Source organism: Toxotes jaculatrix, chromosome 22 (genome assembly GCF_017976425.1).
Source record: "Toxotes jaculatrix isolate fToxJac2 chromosome 22, fToxJac2.pri, whole genome shotgun sequence".
Classification (NCBI taxonomy): Eukaryota; Metazoa; Chordata; class Actinopteri; family Toxotidae; genus Toxotes; species Toxotes jaculatrix.
Window position 1 is genome coordinate 10,956,970 of NC_054415.1, and position 22,550 is coordinate 10,979,519.

Below are 22,550 nucleotides of genomic sequence, written 5' to 3' on the forward strand. Positions count from 1 at the left end.
TAGAACTTATGTATTTAGGGAGTGGATGAAAACACACACACATACATTTATATAGATATGTCTATATATATGTTTTTTTCTGAAGGAAGGATGGTCATTTTTTACTAGAGTGAGGAGGGTGTTTAGAGACTGAGTGTCATCTCTTCAGGGAATCACTGTCAGTCTCCTACAGCAGCTCCCACCTTCACTGTATTCTGCATCATAACAGAGCAGAACTGCAGTAAAGTAAAACTGTAAACATGACACTTGGCTCCTGGTTAAGCACACACACACACACAATGACTGTAAGATTCAGTAAACAGGCCTCATTATTTTTGTTATGCTTTTCATAATTTTGGAAAATTGATAATTCCATTCCATCTATAGAGTGATTTGGTGGTGATGAGAAAAATACTCCATTTCCTTCCATTTTCATACAGTCCCTGTCGTGGCATATGGTTTTGGATAAAGACACCATCAAATGTTATAATCTGACCTTAGTAGTGAATAAACCTAATAATTTAACAGTTGTACCAGTTAAGTGTTAGTACTATACAAAGCGATGGGGACATTCATCTGTTTCTGCATGTGCTCTGTGATTAATGTAGATGCAGTACAGGAAATCGGTTTGGGGTAATGGTTTTAACAGGGTTAACCTCATCATCATCATCATTAAGAACTGTCTGTAGTACTGTGCACATTCAGAGCATCCACAATGTATATGAATCGACCGTCTGTTCTGTCAGCGTTTCCTGTAAAATGTTTGAGATTCGGTGAACAGTCTGCAGTGCCACTAATAAATCCCTCTGCTGTCCTCTCACAAAGTCTAACCAGTCTTTTGGAGGCCAGTTGACCCTGTTCGTTAGTTTTTGCTTCCCCACAGCGAGAAACCAGGGAATACAAACAGCAACAATACTGATTAACTCTTCTGCCCTTCTCCTTTTTTGTTTCTTCTTCCTTCAGATTGATTTGGTCTGGTAACTGATGTGGACCACGAGAGGAAAGATTTGGGGAAATATTGATTTTGGCTGCTTGAATATTGAGCTTAAGTTCTTCAACTGTTTTTTTTTTAATGACACAAACCACATTTGTTTTTTTTGTTGTACATTGATCTTTAACATTTATTGTCTTTTTTTCATGTCTGGAAAAGAAACACTAAAGGTAAACATTGCCATTGCCCCCTCCAAAGTCAAAGTTGCACAAAGAAACATTAAAAATATTTCTTCATAAGTTTTTTTTTCTTATACAAAATGTACATTTCACATTCACAAACAGAGATTGAGGGTAGCACAATAGTCACTTAAAAATGTTTCCCTGCTGCGTTCAAACTCCCTCTTTGCTACAGAAAAAAAACCCTCCCAGTTCTTCTCATTTTCTCATGATGAACCTTTTAGTCTAAGGTAGAAAAAAAACCAACAGTGACTACTTTAACAATATAGCAACTTCAGAAAGGGAAACCTACAATCGGGCTGAAGGGACAAAGCAAACTTTTAAGTCTAAGAGCTTCTCTTACAAACCAGTCCACTCATTTATTTACAAATGTAGTTGATCTAATAAACCATCATGAAGGACAAGCAACTCCCCCCCCCCCCCCCCCCCCCCCCCCTCACCCCCCCATCCTTAGACAACCACTCTCTAACAGCAGTGGTGTCCAAACTGTTCCACAAAGAGATCAATTGATTAAATGATTTAAGTCTGGTGTGCTGCTGCTTGGTTGGAACAAAAACCTGCAGCCACATGGCCCTTTGTGGAACAGTTTGGACATCTCTGCTTTAACAGCATGTCCAGTTTAACTACATGATAGTTGAACCTGAGTTGATGTGCAGCAGTTGGGTGGCACATTAGGATGAGAAAAATAAATTATATATTCATTCTTTGACATTCATCTAATAGAAAAGGCTTGACGACGGGTAAGGATGAACATTCAACACATATTCTGGTGCCCCATTTTATACTTTGTCTTAATATGCTCACAGTTCAAAACATTCAGTCCATGCTGGAAGAAGTCTGGTGACTTGAATTTACTGTGTTGAACTGGGGCGCATATTAAAACAAAGCTTAGGTGGCAGCAGGGCAGTTATGACTTTTTGAAAAGTAAAAAAAAAAAATCAATAAATTATTAAATAGAGAACAAGTTAAAAAAAAACAGGTAACTGCCAAATAGCTTATATAATGGAAAACAGCACATACTGTCAAATTAAATATTATTTCATGGAATGTACAGGAGAAAAAAATGTACCCTACGAACGTCAGGTAAATGTAAATGGCTGCTGCTTGTAAGAGGAATGTAGAGAATAATTGTCAACTGCAAAAAAGTCCAAGCTAAGATGATAAATAGCCTATGCAACAGACTTAAAATAATAGTTCAACATTTTGAGAACATAACACTTAATCCACTTGGCTGAGCAGTTGGTTTCTGCACATTAAATCTTAAGCTATTACTGGCAGCTGGTTAGCATAACTTAGCACGGCTCTGTAGCTTCATATTTACCGTACAGATCTGGTTTCAGTCTAATCATAAGTAAATGTATTTCCCAAAATGTGGAACTACTCCTTTAACAATGGCTTCCTCATCCTGGCACGGCACAATTTCCAAATGAACTTCTTTGGATTCAATCACCTGTGCTCCCTGTTTTATAAAATAAGGAGACATATTTCCATAAAAATCATAAAATGTTAGCTATCACTGATTACTGTTTCAGTAACATTTATTTAAAACATGCTGTTTAATTTTTTGCTGTCCATATCTTTTTCCTTTTTCTTTTTTTTTAATCTCAGCTTGGTATCAAACTTCTGAAAACTTTCTTACTGATCCTCTGCAGTGTAAGTTTCTCCTTCCCCCAGACCACTTTTCACCTCGTGTATCTTTACCCATTGTGGCTGACTGAGCAGCGCAGCCCGTATGAATAAAGAACATTAATGGAGGAAAAGGACGAACGCTTGGTTTTATGCATCAGATTCTGAGGCAACAACTGTTACGAGACCAAACTGAACTCTTGATGGTCGCTTTTCTTTCTGAAGTCCAGTCAACACGATGAAAAAAGTGTTTCCTGTCTGGTCATTAGGATTTGTGTTTCATTTCATTCCCTTTCCTTACGATGAATCGCATCCTTTAGCTCTTAGAGCAAATGTCCATGATGCTCATAATTCAATAGGAAAAACAACCTAATAAATATATGTATGGGTATTGCACATTTACAAACAAATAACATTATCACTAACTCTTTGAAACATTACAGAAATGTAAATTCAGTCCATATAAAACAAACAGCAGTGTAAACCATTGCACAGTCGCTCATATTTCCCAGGCCCTACAATATGTCACTGCATGCACTGACACACAGTAAATCACTACATCCAAACACATCATCATACCCAAACCTGTCCCTCTGAAGACAAACGTGATCCGTATCAAGCATCTAAAGCTCATGAAACATGCAAAACATGTTAAAGCAAAAGGAAGATTTCAGGGGTTTTTTTTTACTTTCTCAAACTTTTGTTCAGCTTTACTTTGATTGTACTTAATGATTTTTATTTTCATCCCTGCTGCAGGGAATATTTGCCTCTTCATCACTACATGTATCATGGCCCCTGGGTGAGTAATGTGGGTCAGCCTAAAGTGCGACTACACTGATGTGCAAGTCATTTAATCAAATGTTGAATCTTTCACTTTTTAGGGAATTTAGCTATGTTTGAAAAGTTCCATTCAACAAATTTCAAATTTCCCAGTGTTCAATTTAGACATCAATTTGCTTATGTGCTGAGGGTTAGATTAGAAGACAGATAACACTCTCTTATAATGTACAGACATGAGAGTGGTATTAATCTTATCTAACTCTTGGCAAAAGAGGGAATAAGTGCATTAGTGCAAATGTTAAACCAATCTTTTAATAACCCCTGTCTCCTCGTGAGACACTGAATTGAGTTAAAACAACAACATTGCAATGCTGCCAATCACCAACATGAATGCAACCAAACTCCAGATACTGAAAGTTACTTACATTTTTGGACTCAGATTAAATGACTTGTCCTTGTCCTAATGTTCCTTATCATTCTTGCTACTATGAGGTGGATAACCTAAAGTCTTCATCTTTTTTTTTCTGTCAGCTCTGTTACCTGTTCAGCAAACTAGAAGAAGTTCTTCAGCAAAATAATCCTTCAGAGCCACACTGTGGCAAAACAGAAAACGCAGCTGACCTGTCAGCTCCGTCCAAGGTCAGAAGATGAAGGAGGTATGTTTTTTTTTTTTTTTTAATAAACAAGTTTGACTGTACAGTATAAGGGAGGGAGAGGAGGGCTAAATTGTACACCACTGAAATAGACGTAAGGAGAAGGAAAGAAAGAAAGAAGGCTGTTCTTCACTTTGGAAGAGCATTCGCCTGTTTTAGCTGTCACATCTCTGCAGAAGTTCAGGAACAGTCACCTCCACCCTCCTATGGAGCTGCTGCTGTCACCCGCTGAAATTCTTGATCACTTTTCACAAGCCAAATTATTTATTTTCATTTATGATGCAAATTAATTCACCATGTGTCTAAGAGTTTTTCTGACTTTTCAAAAATCAAATTAACAAAATTGATTGGTGGCTGACCAATCCTGAACTTCTATAGAGAAATGAAGCACAAATGAATCTACATGTTCCACATGACCTTGGTCTAAGGAAGAAAATACATGTGCAAACGGCACTGGGGAAACCAAAAAAATGGGATTCTGAGTTCAGGACAAACCAGTCAAGTGGGTTTAAGACCTTTCAGGCCCTTCATGGCCCTCGGGCGGGAGCATCTCTGTCACGCTCCTCAGGGCTGACGATTGCCGTACATCAGGGGTATGATGAAGACTGAGATGTCATCTCCAGAGCCCAGGCGCTCATTGGTGATTCTCCAGCCTCTGTCCCTCAGCACGCCACGGGCTCGCATCACCAGGTCCTGTGCTGCCATCGTATATCTGGACAACAGAGGAAACAGTAATGGAGGCTTCAATTCACAGTGTGTAGGGTCATGCAAACCAGCTGGGGCTAGCTGGTTAGCATAACAACTTGAGTAGATATCTCTGCAACACAATACATCTTCACTCATATGAATCCAAGGAAAAAAACTGTAATTGAAGAAAAAAGAGAGAAGAAAGAAAAAGTGTCCCACCTGTGAAGGTCATCAGGGTCACAGTTGGCTAGAAAAGTAGTGACTGCCTCAGCTACTTCTTGGTTGGAGAGGACGTCCCACAGCCCGTCTGTTCCCATCACCAGAACATCATCAGCTCCATGCTCATAATGCATCAGGTTATACACCCTCACCTGCGTTGGCAAACCACAAAACATTAAGGCTTTCACTCTGAAACACTCCTTAAAATCAGTTAACATCTTGAAGTTTCAGACCTTCAAAAACAAAGTGGCAACAGAAATAATATGGTTCATTTTTATCACTTAATTTACCTCCTTGTAGTGACTTCAGACACCAGCCTCTGGTATGACTTTGATGCTGTGTTAACCATTAAAATTCAAGGTTGTTTTTACCGCCTTTATCTTTAACGACTGATAAACGAGACTGAGTGTCTGCAGCCGTGTCAGCCGGACTGTGAGGCTGCACACAGGTGCTTTGAGTTAACTGCTAATCATCAGCATGTTCTCACAGGGAGAATGCTAGCATGCATGTTAATGTTTACTATGTTCAACAGTCTTAATTTAGAGTAGTAACGTTTGTTAATCAGCATTGAACACAGTTTTTGTTTTCTCTGTAATTAGCCTGGTTTTGCTCATTTGTTTTTACACATGCAACAGAAAATAACAGCAATTAAACTGTTATTTTTTTTCCCTGAGCAGGAAGCCACTGGCTGGCATTAATGCCAACAACTGGACTGATAGCACCAGACATTGGTGGTTGTTGGCTCAGAAACCAGGACTATGACATCTAAATTGGAAAGTTATCCCGAAGTGAAAAATTTCTTTAAGATTTCTAAGCTACAGCAGCTCAAGTTTCTGAAATCTATACTGACCCAGCATTTCCACAACTTAATGAAGTCAGTGCAGTTTTCATTCACTGAAAGCATTTTCGAGAAACCACTTGAGAGACTTTGGTGAGAGGTGAGAGTTGTGTTTGTGAAGTGAAGGAGAGGCGCACAGATGGAGACATAAAGTGCTGAGAGGAGTTAAGTCTTCCACGTGAACCTGGTGCGAACCCGGGTATTAATGAATTAAAGATCAAGCAGAGAGCTCTGGGAGGAAAAATGCAAAACTCTGTAAGACGAACTACATCGGGAGATGAAAGCGCTTTGAAACCAGTGCCAGACAGTCAGACAGGTGAGCTCAAGTTCTCCTGCAGCAGAGGACCTTACTCAGACAGAGAGGCAGCAGAATCCTACTTCTAGTGACTGTGGTGCAGATATGACAGGGGCAGAAGCATGGTAAGTCATGTGACAGGAGTCATGAGACAAAATGAGGTAGGGAGATGGAGCTCGAAAAAGAAAAGCTAGATGAGACGGAGGAAGGGGGAAACGAAACATCCACAACATTGGATTTTGTGATAATTGTACCAGCTACAACCCCAGTCTGAGGGTTAATGGGTTTAAGGAGATAGATGGTGACACGTTAGCCCACAATTCCTTGTGTTTGGAAAGCCTAGCATGACAAAATGAAGCACAGGACAACCGCAGACGTAAGCTGATATCTCCTGTATTTGTCCCTGTGTTTTAAACTGGTACGAGCACCAGGCACAGGACAAAATCATTATAGTCAGCCTGAGTTACAGGGGCTGGAGTCAGTACCCCATGCTGCCAAAATCTATGAACCAGTGGGATAATGAGACATTAAAAAGTATGTTTAATAAAACAAGCTGCTCATGAGTACAATGTCACTTTAGTCAGGGGCACAGGTCCCTTTGGCTCCTCCACAGCAAATATAAAAGTGTATAAAAGAAATATTACACAGAGACTCTTAAATATCATCGTCATCTAACTCTCAGTAAGAAAATGAATGAGCCAGTTTCCCTAAATGTAGAATTATTACTTTAACTGTAACTTTAAATGATTCAACACTCCACCAGCCATCATGCGAAAAGCTGAAATTTAAATATGTATAAATCTTACGTAAACCAACTAAGTGAAGACCAGCTTTCAAAGTGTATGCTATTTTTTTTTTCTGTCTTCAAGGACTGAATGTGAGTCAGCAGGCTATTTGCTGCAGGTCTTACCTCAGGGCAGCAGGAAAGGAACGGCTTGATGTAGATGTTGGAGTCGTGAACTTTGAGGTCGTGGTCACCGAGTCCTCGGGTCACACCGATGGTGGCCAACACCCGAGCCTGTAAAACACAGCCTGGTTACCTTTCTGTTTCTTACAAAGCATTTTTGCCAGAGGTTAGTTAGTATTTTGTCAGTTAACTGAACATATGAATGAAAACATGGTGTTTACATGGTCTGTGTCACCATGTACAACATAAGTGGGTGGTGGAGCTGGCGACAGTTGCTCACTCTACAGTGTGTTGCAATATAGATTTGAATTTAGAGGAGATTTCATATGTTGGCGTAGTAGTTTTTAATTCAGTGGGTAAATATAGATGCCTGCATGTGAAGTTGGGATATTGCTGATGCAGTCTGACAGAGGACAGACTGAAAACATCAGTAGTAAATGAAAGGTTTTGGTATCAGGCCATCAGATTATTCATGTAAAAACTACTGCTTTGCACTGACGCCCGTCATACATCTGCCAGCAGCATCTCAATTAGGCTGATCTCTGATAGAACAGCATTTTTCTGTTCACTACACTCTATATTTAAGGTGGATGGGGTCTATGTCTGTCAGCTGGGCAACAGAACACAACTGCGACAGATCTCCACAGTGACACCGTTAAAAGTGTTGTAAAATGTCTCTAAGGGCGATGAAACTGAACCATGTTGCTTTTCTATTCCTTTAATTATCAAAATCTTTTTCAAAAGTTCTGTTCTTTGAATTTAAAACACTGGCGCTGTGTGGTGGACAGAGGCCTCTTCCCCTTTCTGATGAAGACTTGTTACGTCTCTCTTTGAATCAAACCCAACTGATTCAAACAAACTGACGCGGCTGAGAACGTGAAGCATTTCGTGCAATTTATGTGGTGGAGTGTTTTCAGCTTCGGTCTCTTCTTCTCATCTCTCCCCTGCTGTCCCAGTGGGGATTAACTTCACTTCTCAGAGAGATGACTGTCATCTCCAGAATGCTGTGTGTCTATCTATTGCACTGTGTGTGTGTGTGTGTGTGTGTGTGTGTGTGTGTGTATATTAGGAGTAGCTACTGGAGTGAAACAGATGGACCGTCTCCTCTCTCTTCTACTGAGTGTGTGCACTGACACACACACACACATGCACAGCGTGTTACTCGCACATCACAGACCAAGCGTTCGCCCACTCTCTGGGTGGCTGGCAGGCATGTGAGTGAGTGAGTGTGTATGTGCATAAGACTGACAACGTTTGACTCAGTGATTTACTTTTTCCTCTGCAGTTCTGAATGCCAGAGTAGATGTACAGGGCTTGAAGTGGACACACACACACACACACACACACACACACACACACACACACACACACACACACACTCTTACCTTTTTCCCTTCACCGTATATAAGTGGAAACTTGAGATCTTCATCTTCAATCGTCTTGTATGCCCTGTGTTTGAGCACAGATAAAAAAAAGAGAGTCTGACACACACACTCACACACAAATAATGCACACACACACTTTGAAAGAGAGGTACACACGTGGAGTGAGGAGAGTAAATGGAAACTTTGGAGGTCTCTTTAATTATACCCTCTTAAAATGCTTTCCTTGTGTCACACTGGCTCTGGGAGACATTTTGGATCTACAGCAGTTCCACACACAGCACTTTCTGCACCCCCTCCCTCAGGTGCATCATTACACATCCAGATGTAACACAACTAAAGGAAACTACTGTCACCTCGCTGATTACCGGGTCCTTTTCGTCTCTTACTTCACCTTGATCGCATCTCTTTGTCAGACCCTCCCTCCTCTTGAATAAATAACGATGGAGGAGGTTTATTAATATACTTAAAAGTGGGAAACAAAGCGACTGCCATTCTTCCTGTAGCTTTTCAACTCTTTGATTAAGCCTGTGTCTCAATGCAAGAGTGTTTCTCCAGAGTGCAATAACAAGTGTTTTGCTTCTGAAAAATGTATTGAGAGAACGCGCAAGGGGGGGGGGGGGGGGGGGGGGCGGTCTTACGACACACAAGCAAACAACAAAAAAATAAGTTCAGAAGTTCACAAGTGGAAGCAGAGGATCTGAAAACACACTGAGAAATGGAGCTTTGATGTCAGGCTGAAAGACTCCACGGCTGACGCTGACGTACTTAAACTAGCTAGATTAGACTTCGCGTCACCCAGTCAGTGGAAAATATCAGCAACTTCAAACGGCTTCATATCTGACCATGGTTTGCTCTGTCTGTCTGTCAGTCCGTGTCTCTCGCTGCCCATTTGTCTGTCTCAAAACTGAGATGTGCGCTTTTTACCTTCCAAACACAACACTCTCTTCCTGTCCGGCCTTTTGCCTTCGTGAGAGGTAGAGATACGACTTCTTCATCTGTCAGCCGCCGTAACCATCTCTGCTTGTCAAACTTTACACCTCTCACAGAGAGAGAGGGACAGACAATGGTGAGTCACACACTGCACTAATTTATCTTCCCCCTGTTTAATCTGGAAGGTGAGGGGGCTGCTGAATGAGAGTGCTCATTTTCAGTATCATCTGCTTTGCATTTCAGAGTAACACACCTTAAAAAAACAAAACAAAACATAAATGACAAACTTTCACTGTTTCCAGCTTCTCCAGTGTGAGGTTTTACTGCTTTTCTCTGTTTTATACAGAGGCATGGCATGAAATTTTTATCAGATGTTGGTAACAACCCAAGTAATCCATATATATAAAGAAAACAAAATAAATAAGTTCAGAAATGAAGTTATTTGTAATAAAATGGAATGACAGGGAAAAAGTATTGAACACATGAAGAGGCATGGAAAGCCAAGACACCAGCTGAAATCTATCAGTAGGCTAATTAGACAGCAATCCTGCCTCGTCAGTGCAAATCAATATCAGCTGGTTCAGTCCCAACTGCTGGCCTAGAAAAAGGTGTCTCATTACCAAGGTGTCACACAAGAAGATCTATGAAACCTTATTGTTGCAAAACATACTGTGGGCATTGGTTACAGAAGGATTTCTATACTCCAGGTGCTCCTCACAAAGGGAGAGAAAACAATTATCATAAGAGTTGTCCAAGAGCCACGGACAACTTGTGGAGAGCTTAAGAAAGACCTGGAATTAGAGGGTACAATTGTTTCCAAGAAAACAATAAGTAAATCACTCAGCCACTGTGGCCTGTGTGCACACTCACCATGCAAGACTCCAGAAGAAAAAGCATGCTGAAGCTCGTTTAAAGTTTGCTGCTCAACATTTAGACAAGCCTGAGAAATACTGGGATATAGTCTGGTCAGATGAGACCAAAACTGAACTCTTTGGATGCCATAATACACACAATGGCACTGCAAAATTATTTCTCAAAATGATTCTCCAGCTGCCTCGGTTTGTGACCCAGGCTAACTTTCAAGCTGAGGAGATTTGAGAGTAAGAGTATTTTGGTGTACATAGCAAAACCTAATATCATATCTGTATGGGAAATGAAGAGGCTCAAACAAAACCATGTCCTGTTGAGACACAGACAAAATATAAAAACGACTGCAGACTAAGAGAAGTATGACAGCAGTACATACAGCGGCACATCCACTGTGGTGCTGGAGGGGGCGGCCTTATTGTTAAATATACATCACATAGCACAATCCACACAGTGTGTGCCGCTGTGTGTCAGTGAGTGAGGCTGAGTGTGTCAGTGAAAGCACATCTCATTACTGGCTTCCACTGCAGCCCCAGTCAAACAGCACGGTGCCTGGCTAACCCACATAACACCGCACATACAGGACCATCTCTGCTGTATCATTATATCGTATCAGGTTAGGCTGCACCCTCATTAGCTCTCTGCTTCTCACTCTCTTCAGCTCTCACTGTGTGGAAGAGTTTAAGCAGCAGCAAAGGAGGAAAAAACCAGTGAGAGAAGCGGGGATTCAGACCACAGCGTGAAAAACAAATGAAATCTTTTTCAGATTATTGTTTAATTTGAGGTGGATCCAGCTGGGTTGGGGTTTGCAATGCCAGAAAATTAGCAGTTTTCATTTCACATCATAATTTGACAGTGTAACTCATGGGAAGGCAGGCAGGCTTTTTTTGGGGGATGCAGGAGTCTGCCATCTTTAAGTGCTTTGTCTGCTTAGTGAAAATAGTGTGTAAAGGAGAGAAAATTAAAGAGGCAGAGGGAGGCCGAGGGGACTTACCATCCGTTCATGGTGAAGTCTCGGTAGAGCATCCTCTTGCCCACCTCCTTCCTCTGAACTCTCCGGGGAAATTCCAGGTGTGTGAACTCATTTCCTAACAGGTGAGGCTGCATGAAACCCTGGAGGACGGACAATGATGGTCTCTGAGTCAATCAAGCAGCTAAACGTGTGGCAGATTTGCAGATAAAATGAAAGACATTTTCCACTATTTTTGGTCTTTGCCCAGCTGATACTGGAATTTTGAGGCTAATAATGTTTTTGGCATTTTAACATGACCTGATCAATCATCAGAACAGCTGCCAATTCGTTTTCCATCAGTCGCCTCATCGCCTCAGCTCAATCCCAAAACAAAGCATCATATTGTTTGAGGAAAAAAAAACACCACTTTTGACATATTTATTCATGAAATCAATCAGAAAAATGGAATTGTAGAAGTGTGATTCACTGTTACCTGCCACTGACTATAAAAAGGTCAATCACAGCCGTCTATTCTCAGCTGGCGAGCTCCTTACATTAGTTGATTTCCCCTGTTGCGCAGCTCTATAGGAAACTGATGGCCTTCAAATGCCTTGCTGATTGTGTTGCAATTTGTGCGAACGCACAGAGGAAACTCTGGCCAACAATACACACTTTCTCCCGTCAACAAAATTAACAGGTTCAGTTCAGGTGACTGGGGTCTCAAGTTGCTTACTGAACAGAGTGTGTAGTTTCAGGTAGACTATTGTGGCTTTGTGTGACTAACCTTATTACATATATTTGTCAAGACTCATATTACATGCCAGACTAAAGACTGTATCATTGTGTTATACTCTCAACAGATGACGCATGAAGACATATAGGGATGTCTTTCTTACCAGGAACTGGAGTCGCTGCCGCTCTGATTCTGGTGTGAACTCTGTTGACATGGGAACAATCTCGTTGTTCCTAATAATGATAGCCCTGCAGACATACACAAAGAGTTGGAAAGTAATGTACATGCAACCTTACACTCAAAAAGAACAAGCAGCTGTATTAGTTGCTCCTCCTATCTCTGCCCCAGCATGTTGATGCATTGCCTTTTTATGTCTTTGGGAACCCTGGGATCAGAAGTACACACACCTACTGTCACCTGCATTCCCAACGTATAGTTTTCCAAGCAGGTAAACCACGGTGAGAGCCGTACATCCTCCTGTGATGTTATACAGCTGCTTGTCCCTCTCAATCTGGGCATCCTGGGAAAGAGAGAGAGAGAGACAGACAGTTTTGCCGATCCTTAATGAAGCATCACTTAAGAAGTGAACGGAAAAACTAAATGTTATAACAAACAGAATCCACCCAGTGAGCAACCCTCAGAGGCAGAAAGAGCATCTCTGTCTTCTTTCTGTCCAATAACTCGGACACAGAAAGTGAGGAAGAGCCGAGACGGACAAAATCTGATCGGCTTTTCAGAATGACAGACGATGTGTGGGCATTGTTGTAGACTATTGATCGGTTTAACCTGAACCTCTTGTTGACCAGTAAAAACAAGAAGTTGTCGTGCCTGAATAATGCAGACAGTGATATGTGAGAAGGTCTCTATCATGACTTAGCATCATCAGGTCTAAGGAGCCTTGTACTGGCACAAACTCAGAGTGCAGTTGTTTTTCTGTCTATTTTATAAAACATATTTATGTTTTTGATATTTTAACTCCTCCCTTCATGATGTTTCTGTCCCTGCTTTAATACATTGGGGACATAATCACATGAATTGCAGGTCTGTGCAGAAACCCTGCATACAGACCTCTCTGATGAGCAGCTTTTTTTTTCCCCCACAGGAAGGAATTTTTTTCTGCAGAGGCCACATCTTCCACAAAGGACGTGAAATCATGTATAAGAGTGGTTCTTTTCACAAAACGGCAAAGGGTGGTGGGGGGTTGATCTTTCATAGTGATTTTTTTTTTTCTGTTCAGAAAACCGTTGAGCTTGAACAGTCTGTACTGCTTTCTGTTGCCATCTAGTGGTTATACTGCATACAGTTTGGCTTATAAAGACATCTCTTCTCGGAGCAGTTTAAACGAAGCATGAAATACAAAACAGACGGAGTACGACAAGCAAATACAAAACCGAACAGTATGAAAGAATCTGTTCTGTTTTGGAGCATTAATTCATTATTTTTTGATAAATCTGGTGAGATAGAAAAGCTGTTTGTTCATTAATGCCTTTGCTTCAAAGGGAAATTATTCAAGACATATTTAGAGCAACAGAAATCCAGAGTCCAGTGTGTAGGGTTGAGTGGCATTTAGCCAGGAGCCATCCTTTCATAAGCCAGCTCTGTGACGCCAGATGCCAATTATGTCTAAATAAACTGTAAACAGAGATGCTGAAGGTCGTGGTCTGTGTGTGTGTGTGTGTGTGTGTGGGGGGGGCGCTGGGTGGGGGGGGGGGGTGTGTGTGTGGGGGTGTGGGGGGTGGGAGGGAGGGAGTGAGTGCGCGAGTGAGTGCGCGAGTGCAAACACAGCAAGGAATTCAGCAACTGCAGAGTGGTCTGCTTCATTTAGTTACAACCCAAAAATGCACAAGGAAGCATTGAAGTGCGTTATTTCATAATGTCACACCAGCCTAAATAACATAAGGTGGATATTAACAGCATAGTAGGTAAAAATGCTGATCAGGGACCATCTGTGAGGTCAGACAACTGATCCCTGCAAGACGATAATGAAGACTTTTCTGCAGCCTCACAGGACATTTCTCTACAGGGGAGCATCAGCCAAAATTTCAAAATCCAAAATGTTAAGTAATGATGTGTGACAGAGTGAAAGCTTCCAGGACTGATCATCGGATGAGTGGACTCGGATATACATCATGACTTTGCACCTGTGTCTCTGTCTCTCACCATCTCTTTGAAGGCGTTCTCTATGGCTCCTATCACCAGGCTCTCGTGCTGGATCTTTTTCTCTGTGAAGAAGCGAGGTGGCGGCGGGGTGCTGCACGGAGAACCAGGCGCACCTGCGGCCCCACGCAGCGAAGCGGCCCGGGTCAGGGCACGGTGAGGGCCTGGGGTGTTTCCCTGGAGGAAAGGATTGTTGTCGGGCTCTTCCCCGAGCACAGTGGGAGGTAGGGAGGCCAGGTTGCGCAAGATCTCGATCACGGCCTGAAGCTGGCAGGCGATGTGGTGCTGCAGCAGGCGGGAGGCAACAACAGCTGCACCTGATCCAGCGTGACCATCAAACAAGGCCCAGTAGTGGAACACAAGTCCTTCACTGTCCTGCAGGCACAATATACAGGGTATATATTTATTTCATATAGAATTATCAGCACTCAGAAATAAAGAAAATTAGCAGCAAATTAGCAGGTACCTGTTCCATCTGTGTGTCCGAAAGCAAAATGTGCAATATGTAATTTGTATACCCGGTGTACATATACTAATGCATTCAACTGAGTGTGTATTTGTGTTTAAGCATTTTTACGCACCTCTCCCAGCTTGCTGTGATCCATTCGGAGCCCGAGGCCCTCTCCGTTGGGCAATGAGTTGCGTCTCTTGGCGGTGGGGGTCTTGCTGGGTGTGGAGGGAGGGCAGTAGCTCATCGGCCTCCTCCTGGCCACCACTACCTCGCAGCATGCCTGGTCCTCGTTCAGAGCGCTCTTACCAGCATTAATCACCCTGTGAGGGGAGAGGAAGGACAGTGGGCACGGTGTATATATATATACAGGCTGAGTCATATTTTAGGCTTTGACAGTTAGCTTGTCTCTTATATAAAAATCATATTTGGCAATATACTTCTGGCATTCATTTCTCCAGTTAAAATTTTTTGCTACAAGCAACAGATGCACCACTTGCTGTGATTTCCTAGTCTGGTCTGACAGCTGTGGTTTGGAAACAAGCGCTTGAACGAAAGCCTACATCAAATGTTTTTTGTTGGATGAAACGGTACTGCAGTCTTTCATGGTTATTATGGCTCACTGCAGGATCACAACAATTAGTCAGAGCCACAGCCTGAGATTTTTCTCTCGTTTCACCCCGTGAAGCAGCTGCTGGCTTTGTATGGTTCATGTTCCTGATGTAGATCAAACAGGAGCGCTTGTTTGTGGCACAGCTCTGCTGGGAGTGTCCTGATGCATCAGGACAGTTGCTTCTGGGTACATCAGAGGTCTTTGTTTGTGTGAGTCTGTACATACATGCCCAGAGCTACGTGTGTAGTCTTATTCAACTTTATTTGTTCCTTATTTAAGCAGGCAGACCACACACAGAGATGATGCCATGACCCAGTAGCAGTTAAGGCCAACTTCACAGTAACCGTGTTGCATAAACATAGTATGATGTCTTTATTTCCCGCTCTGCTGCTTTTGCCCATTCTTTGTGTTGTCAGGTTGTATGGGAAGTTACCTTTAATCCACTACCCACACTCCTTCTGTGAAAAAAAAGTGCAACAGCTATTTTAGTTTTTTTAAAGCCAAAACATCACACCTTTAAGGTTTGAGATAGGCCTTTACCCTGGTTATGACCAAAAAAAATGTTAATAATTAAAATGTTTAATCTAAATGCTGCTTCTAAAGACTTTTGTTCACACATCAGTAACATTTTAAAGAATATAATCCAGTTTCTGCTTGTAAAAACAATGGATTAAAAACTTCTACATTAAAAATTAGACACATAGCTTTTCTGTGTGAAAGTAAACAACACCAAACTGGCAGCACTAAGCTTTTACTGGCCATTTCAAAGGTCTCTAAACCTGCTGAACAGTAGCTAATGATAGCTAATGTAATAGGGTTTCTGCTGAATGGTAAAGAAAGCGAGATTGTGGAGGAATCTCCAATGAGACCGGCAAATCCAACAAACATCTCTGGAGGTTGTTCTGAATGTCTGTGTGTGTGTGTGAGCTGAGAAACGGGCATGTCTATTTATAGACTCAGACTGTGGGATGTTTTCTGCTAGGCAGCATCATTGTCTGGTTCTTAGCCTCAAATGCTTGTTAACCTTAGATAGAAAGACATAAAGAGGGATGGGGTTGTGAAAATACAGCAAAACAGAAATGGAGAGCAGAAGTGAGACTGCATGCATCTATCTGTCTGTATGAAGTTAAATTTTTATCTGATTAAAATCTCTAGAGCCTCCAAAAACATGAATATGCGTCCTACATATATACTTATACGCTACAGTTAATCTATAGAAAATTGATCAGCAACAGTTCTGTTTAATCAACTGGACCTATTTATTAGTGTCACTGTGACACTGATTATGGAAATAAACATTTGTTGCAGGAAGGAGTTTAGACAACATTTTCCTTTGTTTAGAAAAACCAGGTGAACAATCAAGGTGCGTTAAAAAAATGTGTTTAAAAATTGTTTGCCGTGTCTTGTGGTATTAAAGGAGCTGCTGAGCTAAAACTGGCACTACTTGGGTTATAATGTGTCGTTCATCATGCATGCATAGTATAAAAGCCATTATGTGGAAGGGGGCTGGTTTCCACTCTGATTACTCAGCTCTGCTTTCAAACCTAATGCTTTACCACTGCACCCATAATTACAGGAGAAAATGCCCTCTGAGTTATAAAGGCCATAAAACATTATGAGGCATCGACCACTTTTGAGCTTGTTGATACACAGAAGTCCAGGAAGCCTTTGTCTGCTTCATCTAATCTCTTGTCAACAAACACAGTAATGCAATGACCTGTGTGTGTGGTACAAACATGTGCTGCTGATTGTGGTGATTGCAGTGTGTGTCATATGTGAACTTTTGAACCCTGAATGATAAAAAACTATCAGCAAAAGCAATTCTCATCCTTCATAACTAGCAGTGCATTTAATTGAATAATCCTACTGTGTTCCATGAAAAGTGCAGCTGGTGCCGTTGTGTGCTTGTGATTGGGAGCACTCCTGCAGCTCATTTCTCCTCATTTCACCATTTGCAAGGAAGAACGATAGTCATTTTATTTCCCTGCCAATCAAATTTTTGTTTCATTCGGAACAATTACCTTTCCTCCCATTAGGAACAAAACCTAATTTTCCCCTCCATTGTCAGACATCTAATGTCCTCTTTGTTTCTCTACCCTGAGCAACAGATTCTGGGCCAGACACTGGCCCCAAGGATGTAATAATTACTTGGTGAAGCACAATGCTTCAGAGATTTTCCTCTGGTTAAGTCGGAACATGAAAGGGACAATAACAGCAAAACAGCTGTGAATTAAATTCTAAAACCGTCTTTCAAAATGTCCAAATTTAGTACTTTTTCTTGAGGATTTTGCTCAGGATTGCACTACAACCTGGATGTATGAGATAAAGAAATACAACAGCAAAATGTGATTTCGAATGCAAAGTCAGAATGGATGGGTTTAGATATCTTCTTTGTTGAGAAATCCAAAGCCTGTTGCTGAAGGTGTTTAAGGTAAATTACGATCACTGCAACAAAATGACTTTGATTTGTATTGGAATTTGTATTTGTATTTGAAAAATGAAAATGTTTTAGGATAATCAGTTCCCGATTTCCATTCTACTGTTTGTTAGGAGCACCTATGGTTGCTCTTCAGTGAAGAGTAGAGAGTATGAGAGGATACGTGTGAGGTTGAAGAGGCTGGAACCAAAACGGCTGCTGTAATGACAACACAGGAGGCTTTAATAACAGGTAATTGCTGATACAAGCTGAACTCATTAACCACACTGGTCCCACAGAGACACTTCATCCCTGCTCTGAGTATCAATGTGAGATGAGTGTGTGTGAGAAACCTGGTTATCCACAGTAAAGGGGTAAATGGGTAGACACACATATTGAGGAATATCTTGCAGTGTTTCCCAAATCCCTCCAACTTTATCTGCATTATTCTGTTATAATCCAGAGGCAGAGAAGAGAGGAATGACTAGAAACTCAGTGTGATGCACCACTTCGCTCAAGGAAGCACAAATATATTAAAAGAGGTCGATTCACAGATATCTAGGAACGATTATTAGACAGTGGTTCATTAATAGTGTCAGCATGACTGTCAGTATCTACAGTGCATCCCTTTCTTATCGGCTATGTCAGAGTAATTCAGGAACTACGTGACAGCTACTGATTAATTAGCATTAGTTCCATATTTGTTCCTTGGTAATTACTCAAGATTTTGTGTACCTTATTGTGAAATATCAACCATACACATTAATGGTGTCAGGGTGGAGCGAGAGATTGCTATCTAGGAATTGAACTGTGTGATACATTAACCAAGGGTGGTAAAACAATGCAGATGGAGCAAGCTGCTCCAAAATCTAAGTCTTATCACATGTTCTGAGTGAGGTAGAAGCTGTGGTGTAGGTTTTTATCTGTTTGTCATGCATTGTTTTTGAGTAAATGTGTTCAAAAGAGTGTGACAGTGTTAAAGTAACACTACATAATTACAACATATTAAAAATAATGTAAAACCAAACCATTAAAATAACATAAGCAAGCCACCCAGTCAACTAAAAGCTTGTCTAAATAAAAGTTTCTTTAGCTGTTTTTTAAAATTCTCAGCTGTTTTTTAAAATGGTCAACACAATCAGTCAGACGCAGAGTTACTGGTAAAGAGTTCCACAAATGAGGAGTGACGGACTGGAATGCAAGGTCACCTCTAGTTTTGTAATGTGTCTTAGGCACCGATAAAAGATTTTGACAAGAGGACCTGAGTGATGGGACCCAAGGAGTATGGGGTTAAAAGATCACAGATATATTTAGGGGCTTGTCCATGTATTGCTTTTAAAGTCAGAACTAAAATCTTAAAATCAATACGAAATTTAGCCAGTGTAAAGCAATTAAAATCGGGGTTGAAACAGCACTTCGGAACAGTGCTGCGCTTGTAAAGGAGTTGTTATTTGTGGAATCAGCATAAGGTCAGTATCCTGGGGGTTTTCGGATTTGTGGAGGAGCATAAAAAAACTGCTGTGTTAAATGTGACTTGATTACATAAGCACAAATGGCTCACTGCTCTACTGAGTGGATGCTGATGGAAACGACAACGAGAGGCACGGACAGCAACAAACTCTTCACTTAACAGCCGCTGTCTGGAGTTTGGACAGACAAGCCAGAATATGAGGCTGCATCTCACTGAACTGGTGTGTGACAGTGTATTTAGAGGCTGGTGACATGTAATCACACACTGACACACAGCTAGCCGTAAATAGAGCACTGTTGTAGACTAATACCCAGATGCTGCTGGTAGGAGGTGCATCATCCTCCTTGCACGTGAAAACCAGCTTGAGTGCTGTGATCTGCTGTTATCATTTTAAACAGCACGCAGTTTATATATGATACAAAGCTTGGAGGTTGCATGCAAAAGGCTGGATCCAAATCCACCCAGGAGATGGGTGCAGGTCACAACAGGTGCAGCTTGGCTCCAAATCAGGGCTTTCTTAGCAGCTCTAACCCTGCTGTTTAGCTCAGCCCTGTACGTTTCTGAGATAAAGTGTTTGGATGCACATGAAACATGAAAGCTATTGGGCCTCCACAAGACTTAACGCAAGATGCTTTCCATTAAATGCCACTGTGATGACAGGAGCCGCTTTGAGGGCAGCTGCCGTCGGGGTTACTTACTCAGCATATCCCGTGGCCCAGGGTAATCTCCTGGTTTCCTTCAGGATGAGAATGGGCCGGGCTATGTGGTCCGCGGAGCACTCGATCTCATCCGGGGACAGGCCAAGGAACTCGGGTCTCATATATGGGAATTTCAGCGGCAGGTCGGAACCAGGGTTGCCCCCTCCGCCTGAGCTACCCCCGGCCATGATTCCGCCCATGAATCCGGCCACGGCGGACTTGACCCGGGTGAGCATGTTGGTGGCGCGACGCGGCGGGGCGTCCGTCGGCCGGTGCGCGGCACCACGGGTCCCTTTACCCGGATTCCCCCCCAGCTCGGCCCAGCTGGTTGACGACAGGCTCAATGGACAATAACAGGCTGAGGAGGAGGAGGAGAAGGAGGAGGAGGAGGAGGAGGAGGAGGAGACCCTCAGATGATTAAGGTTTCATTCATTTAGAGCGGAGACATCAGCCGTAACCGGGGGCCAGGGCGATGAAAACAGCAATGATGCTTTAAGTAAAACCCTGCACACCCCCATAGAGAGTCATTGATAACAGCTCGGCCGTCGTGAACGCGGAAATACATTGAAGATTAACGGGTCATGTGATGCATCCACTGACGCACACTGCAAAAAAGAAAAGAAGAATTCCATGAACGGTATCCAGGCAAATAAATCTAGTTATAAACTGAGTTAAAAAATAAATAAATAAAAAAAAGAATCACGCAGTGATTTGTGGTCATTTCAAATGTTAACGAAATTTCCAGGGATTAAGAGCAACAGGAGGAGCGATGCGTTATTATTCATTTATTACTTTCTTTTTCCTTTAAAAAAAATAATAATAGTAAACCGTGGCACTGGAAACAAGAAAAAAAAAATCATGTGTAATTTGTATGTGTAATTTCACTTATTTATAAAAATCGAAATTTCATGGCTCAGAGGGCTATATAACGTGGTGAGACCGACATTTTTTACAGTGCAGGATGAGCAAAGATTGATAATTCTCACAGAGCAGGATGAGCAGCTTACAGCGGCTGACAGCAGGTTAAAGGTAAGTCAGGCCTATAGCCGTTATACAGGCTGTAGAAACCCATAGAAATCTGAAGCTCACAGTACAAGAAGCACTTTCTTTACTTGTTTTAGTCACAAGCTGTTTGACTCGTGCGTAATTACGCGTGATACATTCCTCAAAATAGACAGCAGAGGAGGCACAAATACAGATTCTGCCGCCGTTTTATGGCCCGAGGTGTAATCAGCTGAAGGGAAAAACATTCAACATCTCATTATTATTATTATTATTATTATTATTATTATTATTATTATTATTGTTGTTGTTGTTGTTGAAATGATGCCTAGGATTCATTCCAGTATAAGAATGCTTGTTCCACTTTCAAATAAATCTACAGTGTGTTTATAACTTGTCATTAATATTTGTTAATAAATGATTAGTGATTATTATCAATGATGCATTGTCTATAAAGTATTCTTCAGCATATCTTGCTTTAAATAGCTTGTTAATTCATACCTTCATCCTTCTTATTCACAACTTATTGATTATCATGATTATATAACTTATGATTATTCCACTGGTGGAATCGCTTATTAACTGCACTTGGTGGCTTATTAGTCATTAAGTGAGAACTCAGTGAGTCTTTATTAAGAATTACCAGCAGTTATGACTGCAGACTTGATGACTCACTATACTATGAATGCAAACTCATGACTATGACTGATGAATGGCTTGTATTTACACACATTTATAACCTCACTGTTACCACATAAAAATCCTGTGTGTGTACCTGAGAAGTGTCATGGATGTGGAACAAACTGCAGGTACTGTAATACTCACAGAATCCCAGTAGATAGAGCTATTACACAAGAGCAGTTTCTTCAGCTTCAGCCCACAGATAAGATACCAAAGGATTTTTTTTTGTTTATTCAGGAAATACTCCAAACAAAAGCAGCAAAGAAATACTAAAAGAAACAGGCCCATCTTATGTCAATAGCTCTGTACGCTTGACTCCATGTCTAGGTTATATCAGCACTGTGTTATCTCACTTTACATTCTCAATGAGGAAACTCAAGTCACGAAATGGACTAAATGCCACATATGCAAATGAGTTCATGGCCTACTGCTTGCTTCTTTACTTACACCTCCCGGACGCTGTGTGTACATACTTGTACCTGCGTGAGTGACTTGATGTTTGCGGGCGTGTTCGTGTCCTCCTATGGGCTGGGACAGCAGTGGTAACAGTCGGAGAATCCCCACTGTTCTAATATTAGACACATGACTAACTGGGGAGCAAGAAGTCGGTGTGGTGTTGTTGTTTTTCTGAAGGCATATCCTTGTAATGAAACTTTATTGCCTTTATGTACTGAAAAGATCAAATCTGCTTTCACTGGCATGATTGTCCCTGAATGTGGTGGTAATCAGTTTTACTTGTCTTGAGCCTGTATGGTCCTGTGCCCTGATGTCATTGCACCACACTGCACTTAAAACGCAAGTGAAGCTGTTGCTCTTTCGGTGGTCTCCTGGTGTTGCTGGTGCTAAACAGACTTTTGATATCTATCTTGACTGAAATTTTGCTGTCCTGTAATTAACTGCATCAAGTAACCTGTAATAAATAACCTGTGATTATCTTGGGACTGCTTGGAAGCTGTATTTGGGGTAATCTCTTCCCTGTCTCATTCCCAGCATTTGAGTCGTAGGAAGTTCAGATGTTGCTTCAAGACATTCCTTTAAGTTGT

The 22,550-nt window shown here is 41.6% G+C and overlaps 1 protein-coding gene across 1 annotated transcript; it reads right to left on the minus strand.

Moving 5' to 3' along the window:
- Window positions 1-1,613: 1,613 nt before the first annotated feature.
- Window positions 1,614-20,348, minus strand: LOC121176514 (protein phosphatase 1H-like). The gene is made up of 10 exons (XM_041030590.1): window positions 19,825-20,348; window positions 14,760-14,949; window positions 14,182-14,553; window positions 12,429-12,541; window positions 12,185-12,269; window positions 11,331-11,449; window positions 8,540-8,603; window positions 7,158-7,265; window positions 5,115-5,266; window positions 1,614-4,920 (listed from the first exon to the last, which is right to left on the minus strand). The coding sequence occupies exons 1-10, from the start codon at window positions 20,058-20,060 to the stop codon at window positions 4,773-4,775; spliced, it is 1,587 nt and encodes a 528-aa protein (XP_040886524.1). The 5' UTR covers window positions 20,061-20,348; the 3' UTR covers window positions 1,614-4,772.
- Window positions 20,349-22,550: the final 2,202 nt, after the last annotated feature.